This window comes from Zonotrichia albicollis, chromosome 23 (genome assembly GCF_047830755.1).
Source record: "Zonotrichia albicollis isolate bZonAlb1 chromosome 23, bZonAlb1.hap1, whole genome shotgun sequence".
Lineage (NCBI taxonomy): Eukaryota > Metazoa > Chordata > Aves > Passeriformes > Passerellidae > Zonotrichia > Zonotrichia albicollis.
Window position 1 is genome coordinate 9,796,877 of NC_133841.1, and position 22,844 is coordinate 9,819,720.

Below are 22,844 nucleotides of genomic sequence, written 5' to 3' on the forward strand. Positions count from 1 at the left end.
TGATGAGGAACACACCTCGAGCTGTTTAATTTCCAGCATCAGTCTCATTACATGGTTATGACAATGGGAATATGCCACCAGCTCACATCTCCAGTAGTAGATAAAGAACTTCATGTTACAACTCACTTTCAAAGTTCTTTGACCAATCACACAAAGCAAAAGCACATTGACAGTAGTTCCATCCAACCACTACAAGCACATGTACCTTTGGTTTAAACAATGCTTGCTTATTTTGAATACAATACATGCTTGTCAGCCTTAAAACACAATGCACAGAGCTACGTTACTAAGCTTAGAACTTCCTAATATCTCACTAGCTATACTTTTCTGTAGCGTAGGGAGTTATTCTAGACAAGCATTAATACACAGACCATTGTTCTATTTGTCTTCACTTACTTTCTGCTTCTATAATTTTTCTGCTGACAAATCCTATGGCTACTGCTTAGCTCTAATCACAGTTCTGCTGTCTCTGAGGCTTGCCTTTTGTAGCATTCCTAAAACACTCTGATTTTAAGGATTCACACCAAAACCAGCACAGGCCCCTTTACGTGCACACAAGGCCAAGCAGGAGATGGCGGTCAGGAGAGGCTCAATGCTGCCGTACCTTTGTGCTGAGAACAGCCATGGCTTTGCTTTCACTGCATGTCACCGGTCCTCATCTGCTCAAGAAGTTTGCAGTCAAAGCAAGACCTAAAGTCCAGAGGAAGCCCCTTAGCTTCAGTGTCCTGGGCACCCTGTTGGCCCTTTTCTCCTAAACTTGTAAACTGTGAAATACTTTCTTGGGCCAGCCAGGACAGCAGTCTGAGCATGGCAGGGTTGCCTGGGGAAGAAGATGCTCCTCAGGAGAAACTGGTACCAGGAGTCCATCAGACAATATTACTGTACTCTTTGCTTTATACTTAAAGGACTTTTTTTTTTTTTTTTAATTCTTCCTTCTTGCTTTTCAGTTTCATGATGCACAACACAGGGGAGGTAGCCCTGAAATACTCCTGGGAGAAAGCTCAAGAGAGTGAACCAGTGAAGAAGCCATTCCCAACCACTCTGATGCGTAAGAGCATTTCACTTGGTAGCTGAGGGCCTGGGGAGAAGACCCTGCCACTTGACTGCAAAACATGAATTGCTTTTTCATCCTTGTCCCCACATCCACTTTCATCAGCATCTTCCCAGCCGCAGCTCTGTCTCCATGTCCCCCTCTGCCTTTCAGCCCCTTCTCTTCTTGCCCTGCCACTTCCGCTGTGCAGAGGATCTGAGCCAGGCTCTGGGGACAGCCATGTGCTGGGTCAGGACTGGCTACGGAGACATCAGGTCATCTCTTGGAGAAGTCTGAGACTGGGAAAAACAGTGGTGTAAGGAGTGAGCTGCCCTGAAGTCCTTGTCTGTGTGCAGTTCTGCACTCCAGGGCAAATGCAAAGTCAGTGTCTAAAACCAACTCTCCTGCTTTGGCACAGGAGTATGTGCTGCAGGCAGAAACCCTGCTCCAAGACGCTCTATTTCCTGCTAGAATAAAGGACTTGGCCAGAGATGCCCCAAGTGCATCCCAGCTCTCTCCCACCCACCTGCAGCAGGAGGAAGAGCAACCGGGAACAGAGGATTTTGTCTTTGAAAGGTGTCCTCTTCCTCCCTGCAGGTCGGTTCCTCTCCTACAATCCCGTGAAGCAACAGAAAAAGCTGCTGTGTCTTTTCTGGTCGGAGCAGGACCATCCTGCTGAGAGGTCTCCTAAAGTGTGGCAGCAGCCGGATTCTGGGAAGCAGCAGGAGGAGCAGATTTCCAAGCAGCAGGAAGAGCAGGTTTTCCAGGAGGAGAAGCCTGAGCAGCCGGACTGCTCCAAGAATCTGCGCTGCTCAAAACAAAAGAACCTCTCTCCAAAGCGTGCCAGCTCCTCCCTGGAAGCCTTCCCAGATGATTCCCATGACCTGTTCTCCATCAACCCCTACTGTGGCAGCATCCCTCCTGGCTACAAGCAGACCTTTCAGCTGCAGTTCTCCCCAAAGCACATGGGGAAGTTTAAGGCCACCCTGCTGTGCAGGTGGGAAATGTTGAGGCATTTGCCAACTCCTGCTACTGATGGGTGTCACTGAATCACAGGGTGGGACAGGGTGGAAGGGAGCACAGTAGGTCATCTGGTCCCACCTCCCTGCTCAGGTGGGCTCATCCCAGACCACATGGCACAGGGTTGTGTCCAGAGGGCTCTGCAATAATTCCAGTGGGGGACACTCCACACACTCTCTGGGCAACTCATCACCTGCACAGGAAAGTTCTTCCTCAGGTTCAGGGGGAATTTCCTGTTCAGGTTCTGCCCATTGTCTCTTGTCCTACTGCTGGGCATCACCAAGCACAGCCTGGTTCATCCCCTAACACCCTCCCTTCGGTCCCTCTGACTGGGATGGGGAGGTGGGAGACAGGCAGCCCCAGAGAGGCAGCAGAAGCACCCACAGGAGCACAGCAAGATCCTCATCTGGCCTTGGTAGGGAGGCATTGGGAAAAGACACTGCATGGAACAGTAAGCTCCTGGAGGGTTGCTGTCAGTTTCTCCGGGTCTGGATTGAAGGCCCTTGAGATAGTAGTTCATGTTTGGACTCAGGTGTTTATTATTTCTTATCAGTAAAGCAGTCTCACAACCATGAGTTCAGCAGCTTTTCATTAGCAAGGCACAAAATGGCTATCTCTTGTTACAAGGTCTTTTAAGACTAAACTCTCCAATTAAGACCTGACACCTCGATTATTTTCCCTTTTAACCCAAGAACTGATCCCACAGAGCCTGCAATGCAGACTTTTCTGTCCAATTACAAAACATCACTCAAAGCCATGAAGAAGAAGGAAGAAGCAGCATGAAGAAGAAACTCAGGATGACACCCTGTGCCCTCCATCTTCCTTCCATCCACAACATGCTAAAATCCCAAAACCTAAATTTCTCACAAAGTGATACACCTACACTACTCTCTACAATCTCTTTCACTCTTTTGTGGATTCTAGTCTATCTTGACGGCTAGAAAACTTTCTCCATGAATGAGGGTCAAAGTCAGTGGGGGTCGGGACACCCCAGAGCAGACAGAGAAATATTCTCAGTGCCCTGGGTTTCCACAGTTGCAAAATCTGGAACGAGAGATCCAGGGAGCAGCCAGTCCCTAGCTCTGCTTCCTTTTGGGACAAGCAAGGCCTGCTTCTCTCCATGGAACCCCACGTGCTGTAGTTGGTCCCCAGGCATTTAACTGGTCATGTTCCTGCCCTTGCACCTCTGCAGCCTCCATACAGCCATTGCAGTTGTTTGAATTTGCTGCTCGCTGCTTGCACAGGGAGAGGATGCAACACTGTGTGCTCTGCAAGGAGACAGAGAAGTGGCTGGCTGGAAATGTTTGTCTGGCTAATAGCAGTCCCTTTCTTCCCAGGATTCCTAACCTGGAGCCAGCTCAGAGGATGGGGCAGGTGATTGTGGAAGGCAGAGTCCAGGAGTGGAAGAATCCTGATGAACCATTAGAGTAGAGGGAGAAAGGCCAGGGAGCCAAGAAGGAGGCACTCTGGAGAGCACCACCCGAGGGACAGCGCTTCTGTCAGCTGGAGAATTTGGCAGGAGCCGGCGGCATCGTGCCTTCTGCTGCTGATGGTCTCCCACCCTTCACCAGAGACCTGCCAAGCTCCAGCTTACTTTTTAGTTAGCTACGTTAATTGTTTGTTAGATAGATAAGTAGTTGATAATTGTCAGTTAATTGTTAATAAACAGTTGTTAATAAATTGTTCATTGTTGGCTTGTCTTGGTTTGAAAGGCAGGTGTCTGCGCGACCTCTCTGGAATGGAGAATGTGACCCCCTTCCCTCCAAATTATTGTAACTTTGAAATTAAGGGGCTTTCAGGCAAAGATGTGGGAAAAGGAGTAACAGTTCTTTGCCAGTACAACAAGGCAAACAAACACCACCACCGGCAGCAACAACAAACAGAACCAGATACCCAAGCACAGCCTTCCCTCAGCTGCAGGCACTTTCCCTTTGGTGTCGTTCCTGTCACAGCCAGGCAGGGAAGGCAGGCAAATAATGAATAAAGTGATTGCTAGAGAAATCTGAATTATTATTGAGGGCCCAGAAAGGGACACAGCACTCAAGGTGTGGCCTCACCAGCGCCCAGCACAGAAGGACAATCACTGCCATTGTTGGGAAGGATGAAAGTTTGACAAAAAAGTCTCACAGATATGGATGCTTGGCAGAAAGATTTTTGAATGTAGAATCTGAAGAAGGAATAGAAATGAAAACAAGTTTGGATAGACAAGAATTGCTGAGCCAGTCTTACTGGATAACCAAGGAGCCAAAGAGTGTGTTATTTAGAAGGGGCTTTTATGACTTAGAACAAAGGATAACCCCACCTTAAACAGACAATTTTTTTTTAGCAAGTAGAAAGATAGCACTGGCAAACAAACATGCCAATGTTGCAAGTAGAAAAAAAGGTCTCACAATTTCCCACTGCAAGAAAACTGAAAAACAACTTCTAGCTTAAACTGTGACATCCTAACTTTTACTGATTGGAGAATAGTAGCATGAATATGGCAATGATAGTAGTTATGATAGGCTACAGGTAAAAGTTAAGGTATACATTGGTTCTTCTGTATGAAGATGCTCAGCAAAGAAAAGTATAGAATGCATTGTAACCAAAACCAAAGGGTCTCCAGGCCTGCCTGCAGCTGGAGCTGACAGCTGTAGGCACAGGCTCTGTCACCCACGACCCTGGACTGCTGTAACCTCTTGGATGGAATAAACTGCATTTTGGAGACTGCCTGGAGTCCCACATCCCTCATTCAGGCTCTTACTGACCTGGTCCTGCTGGCTACACTATTGCTGATCCAGGCCTGGTGCTATTCGCCTTCCTGCCCACCTGGGCACACCTGGTCTCAGGTTCAGTTGTTGTCAATTGGCTTCCCAGCCACTCTTTCCACAGCTGGGAGCTGCAGAGGGTTTGTGTGGCCAAAGTGTACGACCTGGCAATTGGTCCTGTTTAACCTCATGCCAGTGGTCTCAGCCCACGGATCCAGCCTGTTCAGGGCCCTCTGCAGCCTTCCTGTCCTCCAGCAGATCCACCAAAAAATATTATTGCAAGCACTGATTGGCGAGGGGCGGCATGTCCACCGCCTGCGGTCCCAAAGCCCAGGGATGGGGAGAGAGGATCTTTGTTTTCCAGCCAGGCTCCCGGCCAAGAGCAGCCAAATCCAAGGGAGAAGAGAGATGTTGTGAGGCAGCCAGGAATTCAGGGCAAAGCTTCCTTTTCTCCAGAAAAAAAAAAAAAAAACAAACCCAACATTTAAACTGTAAGGGGAAAGTCTTGTTCCAGCCCCAGCCTTGGCCAGAGAGTGTATGTGCCATATCGTCCGGGAATTGAATGTAAGGAATCCAGATATGCCGTGTTATCCAAGAATCGCATGTAGGAAATCCATGAGTGACCTGTTATGTAGGAATCACACACTGGGAGCCTGACACAGCCTATTGGACAGTGATTGTATGCAAGGAATTCAGATGTGACACATCAGATGGGGCTGGATGCAAAGAATCCAGACGTGGCACATCAGATGGGGGCAGGATCCAAGGAATTCATATGTGCTGTGTTATCCCAGAGCAGCACAGGGGGTGTGCAACAGGCAAACACACAGAGGCTGCACCTTCTTTGGGAGTGCTTGACCTCTGAGCCAGCTTGGCATCATCCAAAGAAGGACATTGAGGTGCTGGAGCAAGTGCAGAGAAGAGAAAGGAAGTTGATGAAGGGTCTAGAGAAGAAGTCTGATGAGAAATGGCTGCGAGAGCTAAGGGAGCTGGGGAGGGCTCAGTCCTGAGCAAAGGAGGCCCAGGGGGAACCTTGTCCCTCTCTACAACACCCTGAGAGGAGGCTGGAGTGAGATGGGGATCGGGCTGTCCTCACACACAACCAGGGACAGGACAAAAGGACACAGCTTAAGCTGTGCCAGGGAGGTGAAGTTGGACATCAGATGGAATTTCTTCACAGAAAGGATTCTTCAACATTGAAGGCACTGCCCAGGGAGCTGGTGGAGCCACCATCTCTGAAGGTGTTCAAGGACCAGCTGGACGTGACACTCGGTGCTCTAGTCTGGTTGACAAGGTGGTGTTTGGGCTAAAGCTTGATGCAATGATCTCAGAGATCTCTTACAACCAAATTGGTTCTGGGATTCTCTGAAATGAACACCTGGTAAAGACAGGAAAGCTGTTCAAGTTAGGTATGAAAAACGATAAGGTTTTGTAAAACGGTTTCACAGGAGCTCACCTATTCCCCTGACCCCACTATATGATAGACATATATCCCTAGAATTGTTAACTCTTCTCTGGTCTTTTTATCCACAAAGCACACGGTATTCTGTGAGGAGTGACTCAGGGACTTGCAGTTGTTTATCCTGGAGAAGAGAAGGCTCAGGGGAGACAGGGCAGTGTCAGGGCACAGGTTGGACTTGATGATCTTCAAAGTCTTTTCCACCCTTGCTGTTTCTGGGATTCTCTGGAACCACCCATGCAGCAGTTGCAGGATGAGCCCTGGGCCTCCTCTTGAGAAGCTCCAGCAGCCCAGGTCCCTCAGCTTCTCCTGCCAGCCCCAAAGCCCATCCTGTCAGTCCTGCAGAGCCTCTGCAGCCCCTCCTCACTGCCCAGAACAGGGAGCCCCAGAGCCAGACACAGCAGCCCAGATGTGCCCCCCTGGCCTGGGGTGCCTCTGGCAAGGGAGCAGCACCAGGCACTGTGGGAGCCTGCAGACAATTCCTGCAGCACTTGTAGGATGATCCTGCTGCCCAAGGGATATTCCCATGGTGCCAAGGCAGGAACTGCAATGGAGAGTGGGGCCAGAGAGCGAAGGGCAAACAGGGATGGGCTGTTTGCAGGGCAGGGAACAGGGGTGGGCAATAGGAAGAAATTTCAATCAGGGAAAGAGGAAAGAAAGCAAAGGTGAAGCCAAGGAAATGCTCAGGGCAGTTTGGGGGTGGCTGCCAGGCAGCCCTGGCCCTGAGCAACAGCATCTGCAGTGGACAGGAAACTCCCAGCTGATGGGAACAAACTTTCTGGCTGACTGCAGAGGCCAGGACAAAGCTGAGTGGTTTCCCTGGTGTCCCCCAGCCCTTGGTGGCCCCAGAGGCTGATGGCATTTGTGCTCCCTCAGGTTCATGTCCCCACACCAACAGCATGGGGGTGCTCCCTCTGCTGTGTGCAATGCAAACAGGGGCTGCTGAGCCAGTGCTGCCGTGTCTGTGCCTGCAAGGATGGGGCACCTGTGTGAGCTGGGGGAGAGGCCAGGGCTGCAGAGGGGGGATGTTGTTGGCAGCTCCATGAGGATGCTCTGGAATCTGCCCTGGGCTGTGCAGTGCACTGGGGATGGATCAGCCCCTGCTCTGCTGCTCCTTCCTGTCTGCCCCATGGCCCTTGCAGAGCACCAGCCATGCTGTTTGCCCCCAGCATGCCCATGGGCAGCCTGGGGCTGCTCACGGGGCTTTCTGTGCTGAGCATTGGCCTGGGTGGGTTCTTGAGAGAGCCTGGGCAAGGAGCCTGGAGCCCCCAGGGCCTGGCCTGAGGCGTCAGCGCTGCCCCAGCAGTGCCCATGGCCTGTCCCTGCTGCAGCCCCGGCACTGCCACCCCCAGGGCTGTGCACAGCCCCGAGAGCACTCAGGCCCTGCAGCAACACTAGCGCCACCAGGGCAGCGGGGCAGGGCCACGGCAGCAGCACTGACAACAACACCAAGTGCTGCTGCTGCTGCTGGGCACAGCTGCTGGGCCAGCCCTGATCTGCCCCCAGCTCTGCACACAGACATTGCTGCTGCAGCTCCAGAGAGGGAAACCAAAGGGGCATCTTCAGTGAAAACTTTGCTGGGAGATCCTTTAGTTCCTTTACAGCCACCGAGAACGCAACCCCTCATTGACACAGTCTGTGGCCACAGGGAAGTGGGAGAAAGCAAAATGAGAAATGGCAAAAACAATGACATTTCTTTGTGGGCAATATGAAAAAACTAAAACAAAGGGAAAAAAACCACTACCAATCAAGAAGTATCAAAGATTAGTTTTATTGCAAGTGATTTGCAGAAATTGGCCGGCAGTTTAATGTTCCTGAAAGCATCCAGTCATCAGTGTCCACACTGCAGCCTTGAGCTCCTGGTTCCTCAAGCTGTAGATGAGGGGGTTCAGGGCTGGAGGCACCACCGAGTACAGAACTGAGAGGCCAGATCCAGGGATGGGGAGGACATGGAGGGGGCCTTCAGGTGAGCAATTGTGACAGTGCTGAGGAACAGGGAGAGCACAGCCAGGTGAGGGAGGCAGGTGGAAAAGGCTTTGTGCTGTCCCTGCTCAGAGGGGATCCTCAGCACGGCCCTAAAGCTCTGCACATAGGAGGAAACCATGAACACAAACCAGCTGAGTCCTAAATAGGCACAAACTGCAATGAGCCCAAGTTCCCTGTCATTTGAGTGTGAGCAGGAGAGCTTGAGGATCTGTGGGATTTCACAGAAGAACTGGCCCAGGGCATTGGCCTGGCACAGGGGCAGGGAAAATGTATTGGCTGTGTGCATGAGAGCATGGAGAAAGGCACTGGCCCAGGCAGCTGCTGCCATGTGGGCACAAGCTCTGCTGCCCAGGAAGGTCCCATAGTGCAGGGCTTGGCAGATGGACACAGAGTGGTCACAGCACATGATGGTCAGGAGGGAAAGCTCTGCTGAAATGAAAAAGACAAAAAAAAAGAGTTGGACTGCACATCCTTTGTAGGAGATGGTGCTGGTGTCCCAGAGGGAATTGTGTCTGCCAATGGCAGCAGGAGGAAGTGCTTGATGGAGCTGCTGTTGGACATTTGCTGTGGCCGGGCATTGGGTTCTGCCATGGGGAAAAAAGACAGTGAAGCGTTAGAGCAGATAACAGATAACCCAAAATCAAAGCCATTTCTCCACCTCATGGCTCAGCAGGAGTTTCTCCAAGAAAGAAACAAAGCTTTTGCCTGAAGCTCCCACTGTGCCCATGACAGGAACCCCTGTGAGTGTCTGGGACATCCTGGCTCTTTGGCAGCCTGGGCACTCCTGGGATGTCACCGTGGAGTCCCCATGAGCGCCTGTGACAGATGGGTGCCTTTGCAGCCCAAGGTGCCCTGGGATGTCACCATGGAATGACTGTGACTGCCTCTGACCACAGGGCTCTTTCCCATCCCCAGAAAGCCCTGGGAGGTCTCTATGGAGCCCCTGCCTCTGTGTGGGACATTCCAGGCCCTGAACAGCCTGGAGATTCTTGGAAAGTGCCCATGGAACCCCTCTGAGGGCCTGTGGCAACTCGGTTCCTAAGCAGGCAAACAACACCAGGCCCCACTGTTGCTATGGTGTGTTAGTTTTTGTCCTGCGGTGACGTTATGATGCTTTCTGGAGCGGCCCTCCTTTGCAGATTCTTTAAAAAATTTGCCCTAAACCAGCACAAAATATTTGGCACCCAACGTGAGGCTCGAAAGAGAGAGAGTGGTAAAACCCTGTTTTGACTGCATTTTGGTTGCTATTACTCTGTGTTCATTTAAATCAGCTAATAGCCATGCTTTTTGGATTCATAATGTCTATTGGGGTGAAGGTTTGCATGCATTTCTGGTCCCTAGGGTTTTTTGAGATTTTAATACCTCTCTGGTCCCTAGGTTTATTTTCTTATCCAGAAATAGCTTTAGTATTGCCCCTAATACGTAGTTTTTACATCAGAGGGGCAGTGACCAGAGTAGCTATCCTGCTGGGCTTTGTGGCAATAATGTGCAAGAAGTTATAAACATGCTAGGGTCTGCTCCAGGTATGAATGGTTCATGGCTATGGTTATGCATCCAGTTTGTTGCAGGAGGAGCAGGAGGGAATGAGGTTTTTCAGCCTCTGCTTTACTCCTTCTCCTATGAATAAGCTGCATCACTAGTGAAGGATGTTCAGTTTCCCCTCAATGTTAAAGAATCCATCTTCCTGGTATTCAATCTGGTAACCTTCCTCTATACAGCCTGCTGCTTCTCTAGAATGAGGGCTGAGATTTCTAGACGGGCTGATGAGACCCCTGACTCAGGAGTAAAGCCCGGTGTGGAAAATCCTAAGTGGTGTGGGAAATGGGAGAATATGGGCCAAATCCTGAAGGAATTCTCTGACCCTATAGTCTGGGATTTTCCCCATGAACAAATTCAGAATCCAGCTGAGGTGGGGAAATATCTGAAAGAGAAGTACCAGGATGAGCCTAAGGAGAGGAAGGTCATTGCAGTGAGCTGGGCCCTGGCATATGCTTATCGCACACTGCTAGATACTCTAGGGCAGCAGACAGAGGCAGGGGGGCAGGGAGATAAATCAGCAACTGTCCCGGTGACTCAGGCTGCAGCCAACACCCCAGGCTCGAAGCCAGCATCTAAACCCATGGCTGTTGCTACCAGCACTAGAAGTGGGAAATGCACGGACAAGACCAATCGACCAGTGGACGATGATGATGATGATGATGAAGGAGAAGGAACCTCAGTGCCTCCTGACGTAAAATCAGGAGTCAAAGCAGCAGGTGCAAGATCAGATGCCAATATTGAGTCCTTTTCCCTGAAGGACCTTCGTGGCCTACGGAAGGATTACACTCGAAGGTCTGATGAATCCATAATTAGTTGGCTGGTCCGTCTCTGGGATGCTGCAGGCGAGGCTACAATTCTGGATGGCACTGAAGCCAGGCATTTGGGATCCCTGTCACAGGACCCTGTCATAGACCAAGGAATGATGAGGGGGGCTAACTCTCACAGCCTCTGGGAACGGGTCCTAAGAAGTGTAGCAGAAAGATACCTGTGTGCAGACGATCTCTATATGCAGCAAACTCAGTGGAAGACAATAGAGCAAGGGATCCAACGCCTGACAGAAATGGCAGTGGCAGAGATTATCTTCTCAGATGATGTAACAACTAGGAACCCAGACTTAGTACCATGCACGTCTGTGATGTGGCAAAAACTCGTACGACTTGGGCCACATGAATTGCTTCTGCCTTAGCCATCATGAAGAGGGATGAGAGGGGTGAGACTGTGCTTGACATGGCAAAGAAGCTCCGAGCATATGCCGATGCTGTACATGGCCCGACACATGCCAGAATCGCAGTGGTAGAAACACGTCTGCAGAAGTTAGAGGATAAGATAGAGGAGAACCACGAGAAGCTTAGAGAGGAGATTAAAGAAGACCTTCTCCAAATCTCGGCAGTACAGATCTGAGGTTCCGGTATCCAAGGCAGACTACGTATCCAGACTACATTTCCCAGATGGTGAGAGAAGGTACACCCCACGAGCTGAGCTGTGGTTCTACCTGCGTGATTGTGGGGAAAACATGAGAAGGTGGGATAGGAAACCTACTGCTGTTCTGGCACAACGGGTGCGTGAACTGAAGGAAGCCACCAGAAGGAAAGCAGCTCCAGTTGCCCGTAGCCGAATGGCCAGGTATGATGATGATGACATGTCTGATCCCCTCGAAGGAACATCCAAAACATACACCCAGGGAAAGAATGATAACCAGGCTTGGAGGGGCCCTGCCTCTAGCCAGGTAGAGGCCAGGGAAAATCGTGTTTTCTGGTCTGTGTGGATTCGTTGGCCTGGTACATCGGAACCACAAGAGTACAAAGCTTTGGTCGATACTGGTGCGCAATGCACATTAATCCCATTAAGACATGTAGGGACAGAGTCTGTTTCTATTGCTGGTGTAACAGGGGGATCCCAGGATTTCACTTTGGTGGAAGCTGATGTGAGCCTAACGGGAAATGAATGGAAGAAGCATCCTATTGTGACTGGCCCAGAGGCCCCATGTATTTTGGGCATAGACTACCTTCGAAGTGGGTACTTCAAAGACCCAAAAGGACTCAGACGGGCATTTGGAATAGCTGCTGTAGAGACAGAGGGCATCCAGCAATTGAACACCTTGCCTGGGTTGTCTGAGAATCCATCTGCAGTAGGATGCCTGACGGGAGAAGAGCAACGAGTGCCAATTGCCACTTCCATAGTGCATCGACGACAGTATAGGACCACTCGAGATGCTGTGATCCCCATCCATAAGATGATCCAAGAGCTGGAGAGCCAAGGGGTGGTCAGCAAGACCCACTCACCCTTCAACAGTCCCATCTGGCCTGTGCGAAAATCTGAAGGAGAATGGAGATTGACAGTGGATTACCGTGCATTGAATGAAGTGACTCCACCACTGAGTGCTGCCGTGCCAGACATATTAGAGCTCCAGTATGAGCTTGAGTCCAAGGCAGCAAAGTGGTATGCCACTATAGACATTGCCAATGCATTTTTCTCCATTCCTCTGGCAGCAGAAGGCAGGCCTCAGTTTGCCTTCACATGGAGGGGAGTGCAGTACACCTGGAACCAACTGCCCCAGGGGTGGAAGCACAGCCCCACCATCTGCCATGGACTGATCCAGGCTGCACTGGAAAAGGGTGAGGCTCCAGAACATCTGCAGTATATTGATGACATCATTGTGTGGGGGAACACAGCTGTGGAAGTGTTCGAGAAAGGGAAGGAAATCATCCAGATCCTCCTGGGAGCTGGTTTCGCCAATAAAAAGAGCAAAGTAAAGGGACCAGCTCGTGAGATTCAATTCCTGGGAGTGAAGTGGCAAGATGGATGGTGTCAGATTCCTACAGATGTCATCAACAAGATCACAGCAATGTCTCCACCCACCAATAAGAAAGAGACACAAGCTTTCTTGGGCGCAATAGGTTTTTGGAGGATGCATATTCCTGAGTACAGTCAGATCGTGAGGCCTCTCTACCTGGTCACTCGCAAGAAGAACAATTTCCAGTGGGGCCCTGAGCAGCAACAGGCCTTTGTCCAGATCAAGCAGGACATTGCTCATGCAGTAGCTCTTGGCCCAGTCAGGACAGGACCAGAGGTAAAGAACATGCTCTACTCTGCAGCCAGGAACCACGGCTTGTCCTGGAGCCTTTGGCAGAAGGTGCCTGAGGAGACTCGGGGTCGACCACTGGGATTTTGGAGTCGAAGCTACAGAGGGTCTGAAGCCAACTATACTCCAATGGAGAAAGAAATCCTGGCTGCCTATGAAGGAGTCCAGGCTGCTTCAGAGGTAATAGGCACTGAAGCACAACTCCTCCTGGCACCCCGACTACCAGTGCTGAGGTGGATGTTCAAAGGCAAGGTTCCTTCCACTCACCATGCCACCAGTGCTACATGGAGCAAGTGGATTGCTCTCATCACTCAGCGCACCCGTATTGTCGCAGACATTTCTTCATAGAAATCCTTTCTTTGGGATTTCTCCTTCTTCTGGGAAGCAAAGGGCCCCAGAAGAAGAATGTAAACAATTGTTATCAGCTGCTGTGAAATGTAGCAGGTGTCCCTGTGATTGGCTCATCTTCCTTGTGTACCATTAAAGGCCAATCACAGGAGCAGCTCAGGGACAGATTCCCTGGGCAAAGAACTTTGTTATTCATTCTTGCTATTCTATTCTTGGCATAGCTGCTCTCTGCAACCTCTCGTCTTATTCTTTTTAGTATAGTTATAATGTATGATATATCTTATATCAATAAATCAGCCTTCTGATCAAGAAACAAGATTCTCGTCCTTCTCTCACCACAGTGACCGTCTAAGGTCGCTGTAATATCTGGTGACCCCTCGTGTCAGGGCAAAAATTAATTTGATAAAGACCAGAGGAGCAAAATTGCTGCACTGGGTAAAATCCTGTATGTGTAGCATGTGATGGTTGCTTTGAAGTGACCACAGAAGTGGATTCAAGCCAGGAGCTGAAGAACTGAAGATCCTGATTTGGACAGAGTTCACAGCCAAGGCTGACCACAAAGAGAACCTTCTTCTGGAACACCTTCAGGAAGATGTTCGCAGAGCTGGCCAGAGCAAGCTGGACATTTTCACAAGGTAATTTTGTCTTTTCCCTTCCTGATGACCCAGCCCTTCGTAGTTGTTGGCGGTTGGTATGGCGAACACATGCCTTGGAAGAAGAGGTTCAGTTCTCCCCTTCAGAGGAGAAACTTATTGCCCTCTGGCAAAAATGGTGTAGAGAAGATGGGATTTTTCTGTCAGCAACAGATCTCTATGAGTTCTTTCGATGGGCAAAGCTTTTTGGATTCTTTACTGATGTCCTGTATGCCTTGGATGTTTTTGTCTGGGAGTGCATGAATTCCATTTTCCAGTCCGTCTGGGGCCAGGAACGTGTTTTGCCTTTTATCTACCCAGCATTTCTAAAGCTCTTCCCAGTTTTGAAACGGAGAGCAGCTATTTTTCAATGGATTTCTAACTGTTATGGACAGGCTCCGTTTCCACCGTCCCCGGTGGGAGAAGACCCGGCGGGGGATGAGTGGGGGCTTCCCAGCCCCATGTCCTCAGCGGGAGAAGACCCGGCGGGGGATGAGTGGGGGCTGCCCGGCCCCCCCTGCTTCGCGGCGGGGGGGGGCGAAACTGCGCCGAGCGAAGAAGTTTTTTTTACTCTTTCCCCGGAGCCTGCGCAGACGGAACCTTCTCCCCCCCCTCCTTCTCTCCCTCCGGGGGGATGGGAATGGGCGGTCCCGCTCGAACCAGTGCCGTTGGTGCCGCCCCTGCCAGCGCTGCGTCCGCCTTCAAGACCCGCCTCACCGGCGCGGCCGCCACTCCAGGCGATCCCATCTCCGCCTCTCCAGGCAGTCCCGCCCACGGCTTCACAGGCCTCCCCGCCCCTGCCAGCGCCTGCGTCTGAGAATGCAGAAGAGGCACTTCCTGTGGCTGCTGAGTTGCTAAGCGACGACGACGCGTCTCCAGCTTCCGGCTCAGCGGGGGAGTTGTTCTCTCCGGCCCCTCTGCCGCTTCCATCGGCCTCCTCGCCACCTCAAGCCGAGACGGTCCCTGTTCAGGATGGTGCTGGAGACGGCGCCGAACCTGCGGGACCCTCGGAACAACCCGCGGCCGCTCCTACATCCAGCGGGATTCCCTCCCCGGTTCCGGCTTCCCCCCCGCTGCCTGCACAGGCTGCCCCAGCAGTCCTGCCGTTGTCAGAGGCTGTGTCCTCCGTGTCGGCGTCAGAGACTGCCCTGGAACCGGCGGCTTGTTCGAGCTCGGACCATCCCGGACCGGTTGCTGTAGCAGGGGCCCCGGCGGCTGGTCTTCCCTTCCGTGGAGCGGGGGCTGCCCGCCAGCTGACTGGGGGGACAGCCCGTCTCCCTGCTTTTAAGATCAGCATTCTCGGCGGGTTCGGGGGTGGTTTTTCGGGGATTGTCCCATGGAGGCTGCCATCTCTGCCGCCTCTCTTGCGCCCTAGTGGCGGGGGGCAGGTGCATCCCGAGAGCTCTGCCTCTGATCTCCAGCCCGGAGGGGGTGGGGATGATGCCATGGGGCGGATGAGACACAAACCCAATGCATTGCAGGGGAAGAGGGCACAGATGGAGGAGACCATAGCTGGTTTGCTGTGGGAAACAAACATCTCCAGACCCCGGATGGGATCTCTGGGGAAGGCTTCTATTTCCCTGCTGCTGGCATGCCTCAGTGGTTTTGGGGAAAGGAAGCGTGTCCCCACTCGTGCTGCCATTGTACTGGCAGCAGGGTGCAGGCCTGTGGGAATGCAGGGCCTGCCTCATGGGTTTGGCCTGGGCCGTTGGGCTCAGGAAGTTTTTGGGCCAGGGCCAGCATTTGGCCTCTTGGTGTTTCTGGGGGTTGAGGTTTCTCCTACTGGTCCTGGTCCCCCTTTGCGGGCCAGTTTTGGGGTTCCTGGTCCATCATGGGCCAGGGCCCCCAAGGCCTTTCCTTCTCTGGCACTGCTCTGTTTTGCTGCTGCTCTTTTCTTTTTCGATCACAAAAAAAAAAAAAAAAAAAAAAAAAAATTAAATAAAAAAGACTGAAAACAGTGGGCAGCAGCTCTGAAGCACTGAAGCATTGAAGGGCCAGAAAAGGACATTCTAAAGTTGTTCAAATTGTTTGAAATTGTTTGAAATAGTTGTAAGATTGTCAATATGTTTTTGATAACTGTTGATGGGACTTTTGCAGCAAGTCTGTTTTCAGGACCGAAAAGGATTCTCAGATATCCAAGAGAAACAACTTCAGCTCTTGGACTGTTCCTGAAACCCAGCTGCTTGGACTTGAATTCTCTTTGCATTGTTTTTTGCATTTTTTTAGATTGTAGGATTGTTTTAGTGATTTATTAGTATTGTATATTTTACAGTTGAAGAAATCTCCTGTTCATTTCACATCAGCATTTTTCTTTTAATTTATACAATTTAGAAGGGTGAGATGTCGCAGACATTTCTTCATAGAAATCCTTTCTTTGGGATTTCTCCTTCTTCTGGGAAGCAAAGGGCCCCAGAAGAAGAATGTAAACAATTGTTATCAGCTGCTGTGAAATGTAGCAGGTGTCCCTGTGATTGGCTCATCTTCCTTGTGTACCATTAAAGGCCAATCACAGGAGCAGCTCAGGGACAGATTCCCTGGGCAAAGAACTTTGTTATTCATTCTTGCTATTCTATTCTTGGCATAGCTGCTCTCTGCAACCTCTCGTCTTATTCTTTTTAGTATAGTTATAATGTATGATATATCTTATATCAATAAATCAGCCTTCTGATCAAGAAACAAGATTCTCGTCCTTCTCTCACCACAGTGACCGTCTAAGGTCGCTGTAATACCGTATAGGTAAACTGAATTGCCCTGGGATTTTGGAGGTCATTACAAATTGGCCCGAAGGTGAGAATTTTGGTGTCACAGATGAAGAGGAACAAGAACCAGTGACATGTGCTGAAGAGGCTCCTCCCTATAATCAACTGCCTCCAGAGGAAACACGCTACGCTCTTTTCACTGACGGTTCCTGTCGCATCGTAGGGATGAACCAGAAGTGGAAAGCAGCCGTATGGAGCCCCACACGACAGGTTGCACAAGCTACCGAAGGAGAAGGTGGATCAAGCCAACTTGCTGAACTCAAAGCTGTTCAACTGGCCCTAGACATTGCTGAGAGAGAGAAGTGGCCAATGCTCTAACTCTACACTGATTCATGGATGTAGCCAATGCTCTGTGGGGATGGCTGGAGAGGTGGAAAAAGGCTAACTGGCAATGTACAGGGAAACCAATTTGGGTTGCTGCTGAGTGGAAAGACATTGCTACCAGGGTAGGGAGGCTACCTGTGAAAGTCCGCCATGTAGATGCCCATGTACCCAAGAGTAGAGCCAATGAGGAGCACCAAAACAATGAGCAGGTAGACCAAGCTGCAAAGATAGGAGTGTCCAAAATAGACCTAGATTGGGAACATAAGGGAGAGTTATTCCTAGCTCGATGGGCCCATGATGCCTCAGGCCACCAGGGCAGAGATGCCACCTATAAATGGGCACAAGATCGAGGGGTGGATCTAACCATGGACAGTATTTCTCAGGTTATCCATGACTGTGAAACGTGTGCTGCCATCAAGCAGGCCAAGCGAGTGAAGCCCCTGTGGTACAGTGGGCGGTGGTCCAAGTACAAGCATGGGGAGGCCTGGCAGATTGACTACATCACACTGCCCCAGACACGCCAGGGCAAGCACTACGTGCTGACCATGGTGGAAGCCACCACTGGATGGCTGGAAACCTACCCTGTGTCTCATGCTACGGCCTGGAACACCATCTTGGGCCTTGAAAAGCAAGTTCTGTGGAGACATGGCACCCCTGTGTCACCCTGTTTTTTTAAGATTTTCTAAGCCTTCTGATGTTGACATTCCTGGAGTGAATTTTCTCACACACTTTCTGTAAATAACTCATTGTTTTACATTCCTTTATGGAGGAGGAGAGAGTTGATGGACTGTTGGTTTGACCAGTGACATTGCAGAGGCCAGATGTCGCTGAAAGACACGAGAGAGCACAAGCACACCACCACTCAAGGTGAAGGGAAAAAAGGGAAGTTTTATTCTCTGACTCCAATATTTATAGCTTTACAAAAGTGACAGTGGATTGGAAGGTGACATTGACACCTCTGCAATGTCACTGGTCAAACCAACAGTCCATCAACTCTCTCCTCCTCCATAAAGGAATGTAAAACAATGAGTTATTTACAGAAAGTGTGTGAGAAAATTCACTCCAGGAATGTCAACATCAGAAGGCTTAGAAAATCTTAAAAAAACAGGGTGACATCTCATCCTTTTCCGTTTAAAAAGAAAAAGGAAAAGAAAATGAACAATGTGAAAAGGAAAATATGAACAACGTTCAATGTCCACTTGCAGAGGAGTCATCGGAGTGATCACTCTCAACGTCTGCATCCGAATCATCACTCAATGATTCTCCCGCTTGATGCCTTTCAGGTTGGTCACGGTTTCCATCTTGCCCGTCAGCTGGATTCTGTCTCTGCGGTCGCAGGTCAGGGCGAACACATTTTGAAGGTACCCAGCGTACCCCAGTATCTGTGGATACACAAGCATACCCGCGCCCCGAAGCGATAAGGTCATAGGGACCTTCCCACTGTTTGGTGACTAAATTCCGCACCCGAACTTTCGCTCGAAGCTGATGTGCCTCGTCCGCAGCCTGTAATGAGAGATGGTGATTCAAAATAACAGGGTTATTTGAGTTCTGCGGCACAGTGAGATGATTGATTGTGCACAAAGCTTTTGCCAACCGACTGTGCGGGGTTTCACCCTGCATTCCCCGTTTTTGTTTCTGAATAACCTGCTTCAAAGTACCATGAGCACGTTCTACAATAGCTTGACCAGTCGGAGAATGAGGGATACCAAACTTGTGTGAGACACCCCACAACTGCAGGAACTGCCGCACCTTTTGCGATGCGTAAGCAGGACCATTGTCGGTTTTCACAGCAGAAGGTATGCCCAGAACAGCAAAGGCCTGCCTCCAGTGGGCAAGGACATCACGGGCCTTCTCCCCAGTGTGAGCCGAAGCCCACATTGCAGAGGAGAATGTGTCCACAGTGACATGCACATACTTGAGCCGGCCAAACTCGGCAATCTGGGTGACATCAGTCTGCCAAAGCTCCAAGGCCCTAAGGCCTCTGGGGTTTACCCCTGCCGGCAGAGGCGGAGCAAGCGCATGGCAGTCATCACATGACTCAACAATGTCACGAGCCTCAGTTGGCGTCAGCTGAAACTGCTTCTGCAGGGTATGTGCGTTCTGGTGGAAAAGCCCATGCGATGCCTTGGCCTGTGCGAGTGTATCAGGCTGAGGCGCTACCCACGCTGGGTTAGCCAACTTGTCAGCCCTCGCGTTACCTTCTACAATAAAACCTGGCAAATCGGTGTGACTCCTCACATGCAGAACATAAAATGGATGAACTTGGGCCTGAATGGCACACCACAAGGTCTTCAGTAAATGAAACAAGGCAGGATTACTGACCTCCTTCAAAACCGAATGACCCAACCGCTGTGCGATGTCAGCCACATAGGCGGAATCCGTGACCAAGTTGAAAGGTTCCTGGGAAAATTTCTCAAATGCCATGACAGCAGCCCTCAGTTCAACCAATTGGGCTGACCCATCCTCATGGCCTTCCAAAACCTGCCACTCAGATCCATCCCTCCAGGTGACAATGGCCTTTCCCGTTCTCCCTGAACTGTCAGTGAAGACGGTGGGTCCTTGCACGGGTTCCTGACTATTCTTGGGCCGCAAAGAAATTTGTGTGGATTTCGCCATATGCAACAGCCTATGGCTGGGCAGATGATAAGTGATCTGCCCTGAAAAATTTTCCAGAGCACTCTGCAGGGACACACTGTTTGCAAAGCTCCAGTCAAAATCCTCCCGTTGCACCGGGAGTATGATCTCTGCAGGATCCGCACCCATCAATTGCAAACACCGTTGTCGGCATTTGATTATCAAGCGAGCAATTAGCTCAAACAATGCAGTTGCCGTCTTCTGCGGCTGATGGGGCAGAAAAACCCATTCCAGAACGTGCAAGGAATCCAACCATTTGTCACTCCATTGACCAATGATACCTGTGGGATGCAGATCTGGAGTGGTGATGAACCCAGTGACATCAACGGAGGGATCAATGCGATAAACCTGACAAGCCGAAACAGCTTGCTGAACCACCTCCAACGCCTTACACGCCTCAGGGGTCAGTGTGCGAGGCGACTTTAGATCAGAGTCTCCTTTCAACAAATCATACAGAGGAGACAGCTGTGCATTGGTTAATCCCAAATACGGACGTAACCAAGTGATGACACCTATCAATTTCTGAGCATCATTCAGTGTCTTCACAGAATGCACAAATTGCACCTCCTGGTGACAGATTGTCCGTTCCAGAATCTTGACCCCCAAGTACTTCCAAGGTGGTTTCTGTTGGACCTTTTCTGGAGCCACCTGCAGTCCATGAGCATGCAAAGCATCGAGCAGCCGAGGCTGAATCCTCAGCAGCTCATCCTGGGTGGACGCGGCCACCAAAATGTCGTCCATATAATGATACAGACGCGCATCAGGAAACTGCTTGCGAACTCCAGACAAGGCACGGGCCACATACCATTGGCATATGGCAGGAGAATTACGCATGCCCTGAGGCAATGTCCTCCATTGATATCTCTGTGCGGGCTCAGCCTCGTTAATCGCTGGCACCGAGAAGGCAAACTTCGGTCTATCATCGGGATGCAAAGGAATCGAAAAGAAACAATCCTTCAGATCCACAATGAGGACCGGCCAGCCTGCAGGAAGCATGGTAGGCGATGGCATGCCCGCCTGCAATGGTCCCATGCTTTCCATCACGGCATTGACCTTCCGGAGGTCTTGCAACAACCTCCATTTCCCAGATTTCTTTCTGATACAGAAGACAGGAGTGTTCCAAGGACTGTCAGAAGGCTCCAAATGACCCTGGTCCAACTGCTCTTGCACCAAATTCCGAAGGGCGACTAATTTATCATCAGTGAGGGGCCACTGCTTCTCCCAAACGGGTTTGTCCACCAGCCACCGTATAGGAGGCGTAGGACACTCTGCGCCCTTCACTGCAGTGGCCCCCATTAAAAATCCGTCCCAATACGCACCCCCCCAGGCAGACAGAACATCCCTCCCCCAGAGGTTGGCAGGAGTAGAAGTAACATGAGGCCTAACCCAGGCCATCTGTCCCTCCGGGTTCGTGACCAGCACGGGCTGCTGGGCCACGTAACATTGCGCCGTCCCTCCCAGGCCGGCGACAGATGTCCCCACCGGATCCAGGGGCCACTCCGAGGGCCAGGCGGCAAGGGAGAGAACAGTGACGTCAGCACCACTGTCGAGAAGCCCGCGGAGGTGGATTTCCGACGGTGTCGCACCAGGAACGGACAGGGTACACAGCATCTCGGGACGGTCCTTGGTCAGGACAGCAGTCCAGTGAACCTGAGGCAGCCCGGTGGATCCAAAACCACCAGCTCCACGTGACCGGTCAGCTGTCCTGCGAACAGAAGACTTAAAAGGCACAAGTTGAGCAAGCCGTGTCCCTTTTGGGATTGTGACGGGGGAGTGGGTGTGGAGACCATGGCACAAATCTGTCCTGTAAAATCTGCATCAATGAGCCCCAGGTGCACAATGAGGCCCTGAAGGGTGGCACTGGACCTCCCCATAAGGAGAGCACTCATGCCCCCACCCAAGGGACCAAAGGCATCTAGGGGAACCTTGCGTATCTCAGACGAATCTAAGACAACTGTTGCTGCGGTGCAGACGTCCACACCTGCTGATCCGCGGGTGCTGGCTGCAAGCCGGCAAAGGAGACCTCCATCGGTACCTGGGTCTGGAGAGAAGCTTGTGTCTGAGCGCGCCCCTCCTGCTGCGCGCTCCGCTTCACGTTTCCCGAACCCAGTAAAGCCTGGCCATTAGCATGAACAGTCGCCTTACAAACGTTAGACATGTGATTCGGCCTACCACACCGACCGCACAGGAACATGGGGAATTTGATCTTCTGCACCTTCTTCCCCCGCTTCCTGCTAGACTGCGCGTCCCCCTGCTGTGGCCGCCCGCCCTGCGGTGCTGCCCAGACCGGCTGCACAGCGGCAGCCACAGCAGCCAACTTCCGACGTGAGGGAATGATGTTTGCACAGGCTTCTGCCATCTCCCAGATACTAGGATCACCAGGCATGGCCGCTATAACCTTATTACAAGCTGCATTACAATTGCACTTAACAAGATTTGCAATCGTAACTTCCCTCGCCACAGGATCAGGCACCTGCCTCTCCACGGACGCAATCAACCTTCCCAGAAATACCATAAAAGGCTCATCATCCCCCTGGACAACAGTTGAAATCGGCTGCTTCGGAGCCGCCATTTCCAGGGTCTGCACAATCGCCCCTATGCCCAGCGATTTGCATTGCTGAAGCACAAGGGGATCGTATCCAACCTGTCCCTGAACATCCTCATCAGCATTTCAGCAACAACCCTACGCCTGGGGTCCTCTGGCGCCAGCGCAGCATTCCGCTTCACCGCTTGGGCCGCCATACGAGCCCACTTGGTCTCAAAAACACCAAGTTGCACAGGGTCAAAAAGAGAATGTGCCACACAACGGACATCGTGAGGTGTCAACGGGTCCCTATCAAGTCTCCGAAGAATGTGCATAACCTCAGCAGACCCCAAACCATGCTGAGCAACTGCTTCACGGAGTTCCTTCTCCAGCTTATATGCAAGGGGTTCATAAGTGTTATGAGTGACGCCCCTGAGCACAGGGAAAGCCTGGGGACCCCCTGGCACAGCCACCGCACCTGCTATGTCCCGAGCCTTGGGCGCCCCAGAGACAAGAGGGAGTGATTGACTGGAAGCCGGGGCAACACCACTCGTCCCTGCGCCCCCTGCAGCACCGGCAGAGCCAAAGGAATTCGCCCCCCGACCCTGCAGATGCCGGGAGGAGACAAGGTCATTCATCTCGTCAGTCACGGTTTTCGCCTCTGGCCAGAAACGTTCAGGGTACCTCGGACGCACGGTCACCTGGCACGCAGGAAGCGTCCAAAGACCTGACGAGAAAGCGCCTAGGCGCCGGGCACCCA

General features: G+C 51.4%; 1 protein-coding gene across 1 annotated transcript; it reads left to right on the forward strand.

Moving 5' to 3' along the window:
• Positions 1-13,191: 13,191 nt before the first annotated feature.
• On the forward strand, positions 13,192-16,567 carry LOC141731495 (uncharacterized). Its single transcript, XM_074557548.1, has 2 exons — positions 13,192-13,846; positions 14,239-16,567. The coding sequence occupies exon 2, from the start codon at positions 14,305-14,307 to the stop codon at positions 15,793-15,795; it is 1,491 nt and encodes a 496-aa protein (XP_074413649.1). The 5' UTR covers positions 13,192-13,846; positions 14,239-14,304; the 3' UTR covers positions 15,796-16,567.
• The last annotated feature ends 6,277 nt before the right edge of the window (positions 16,568-22,844 follow it).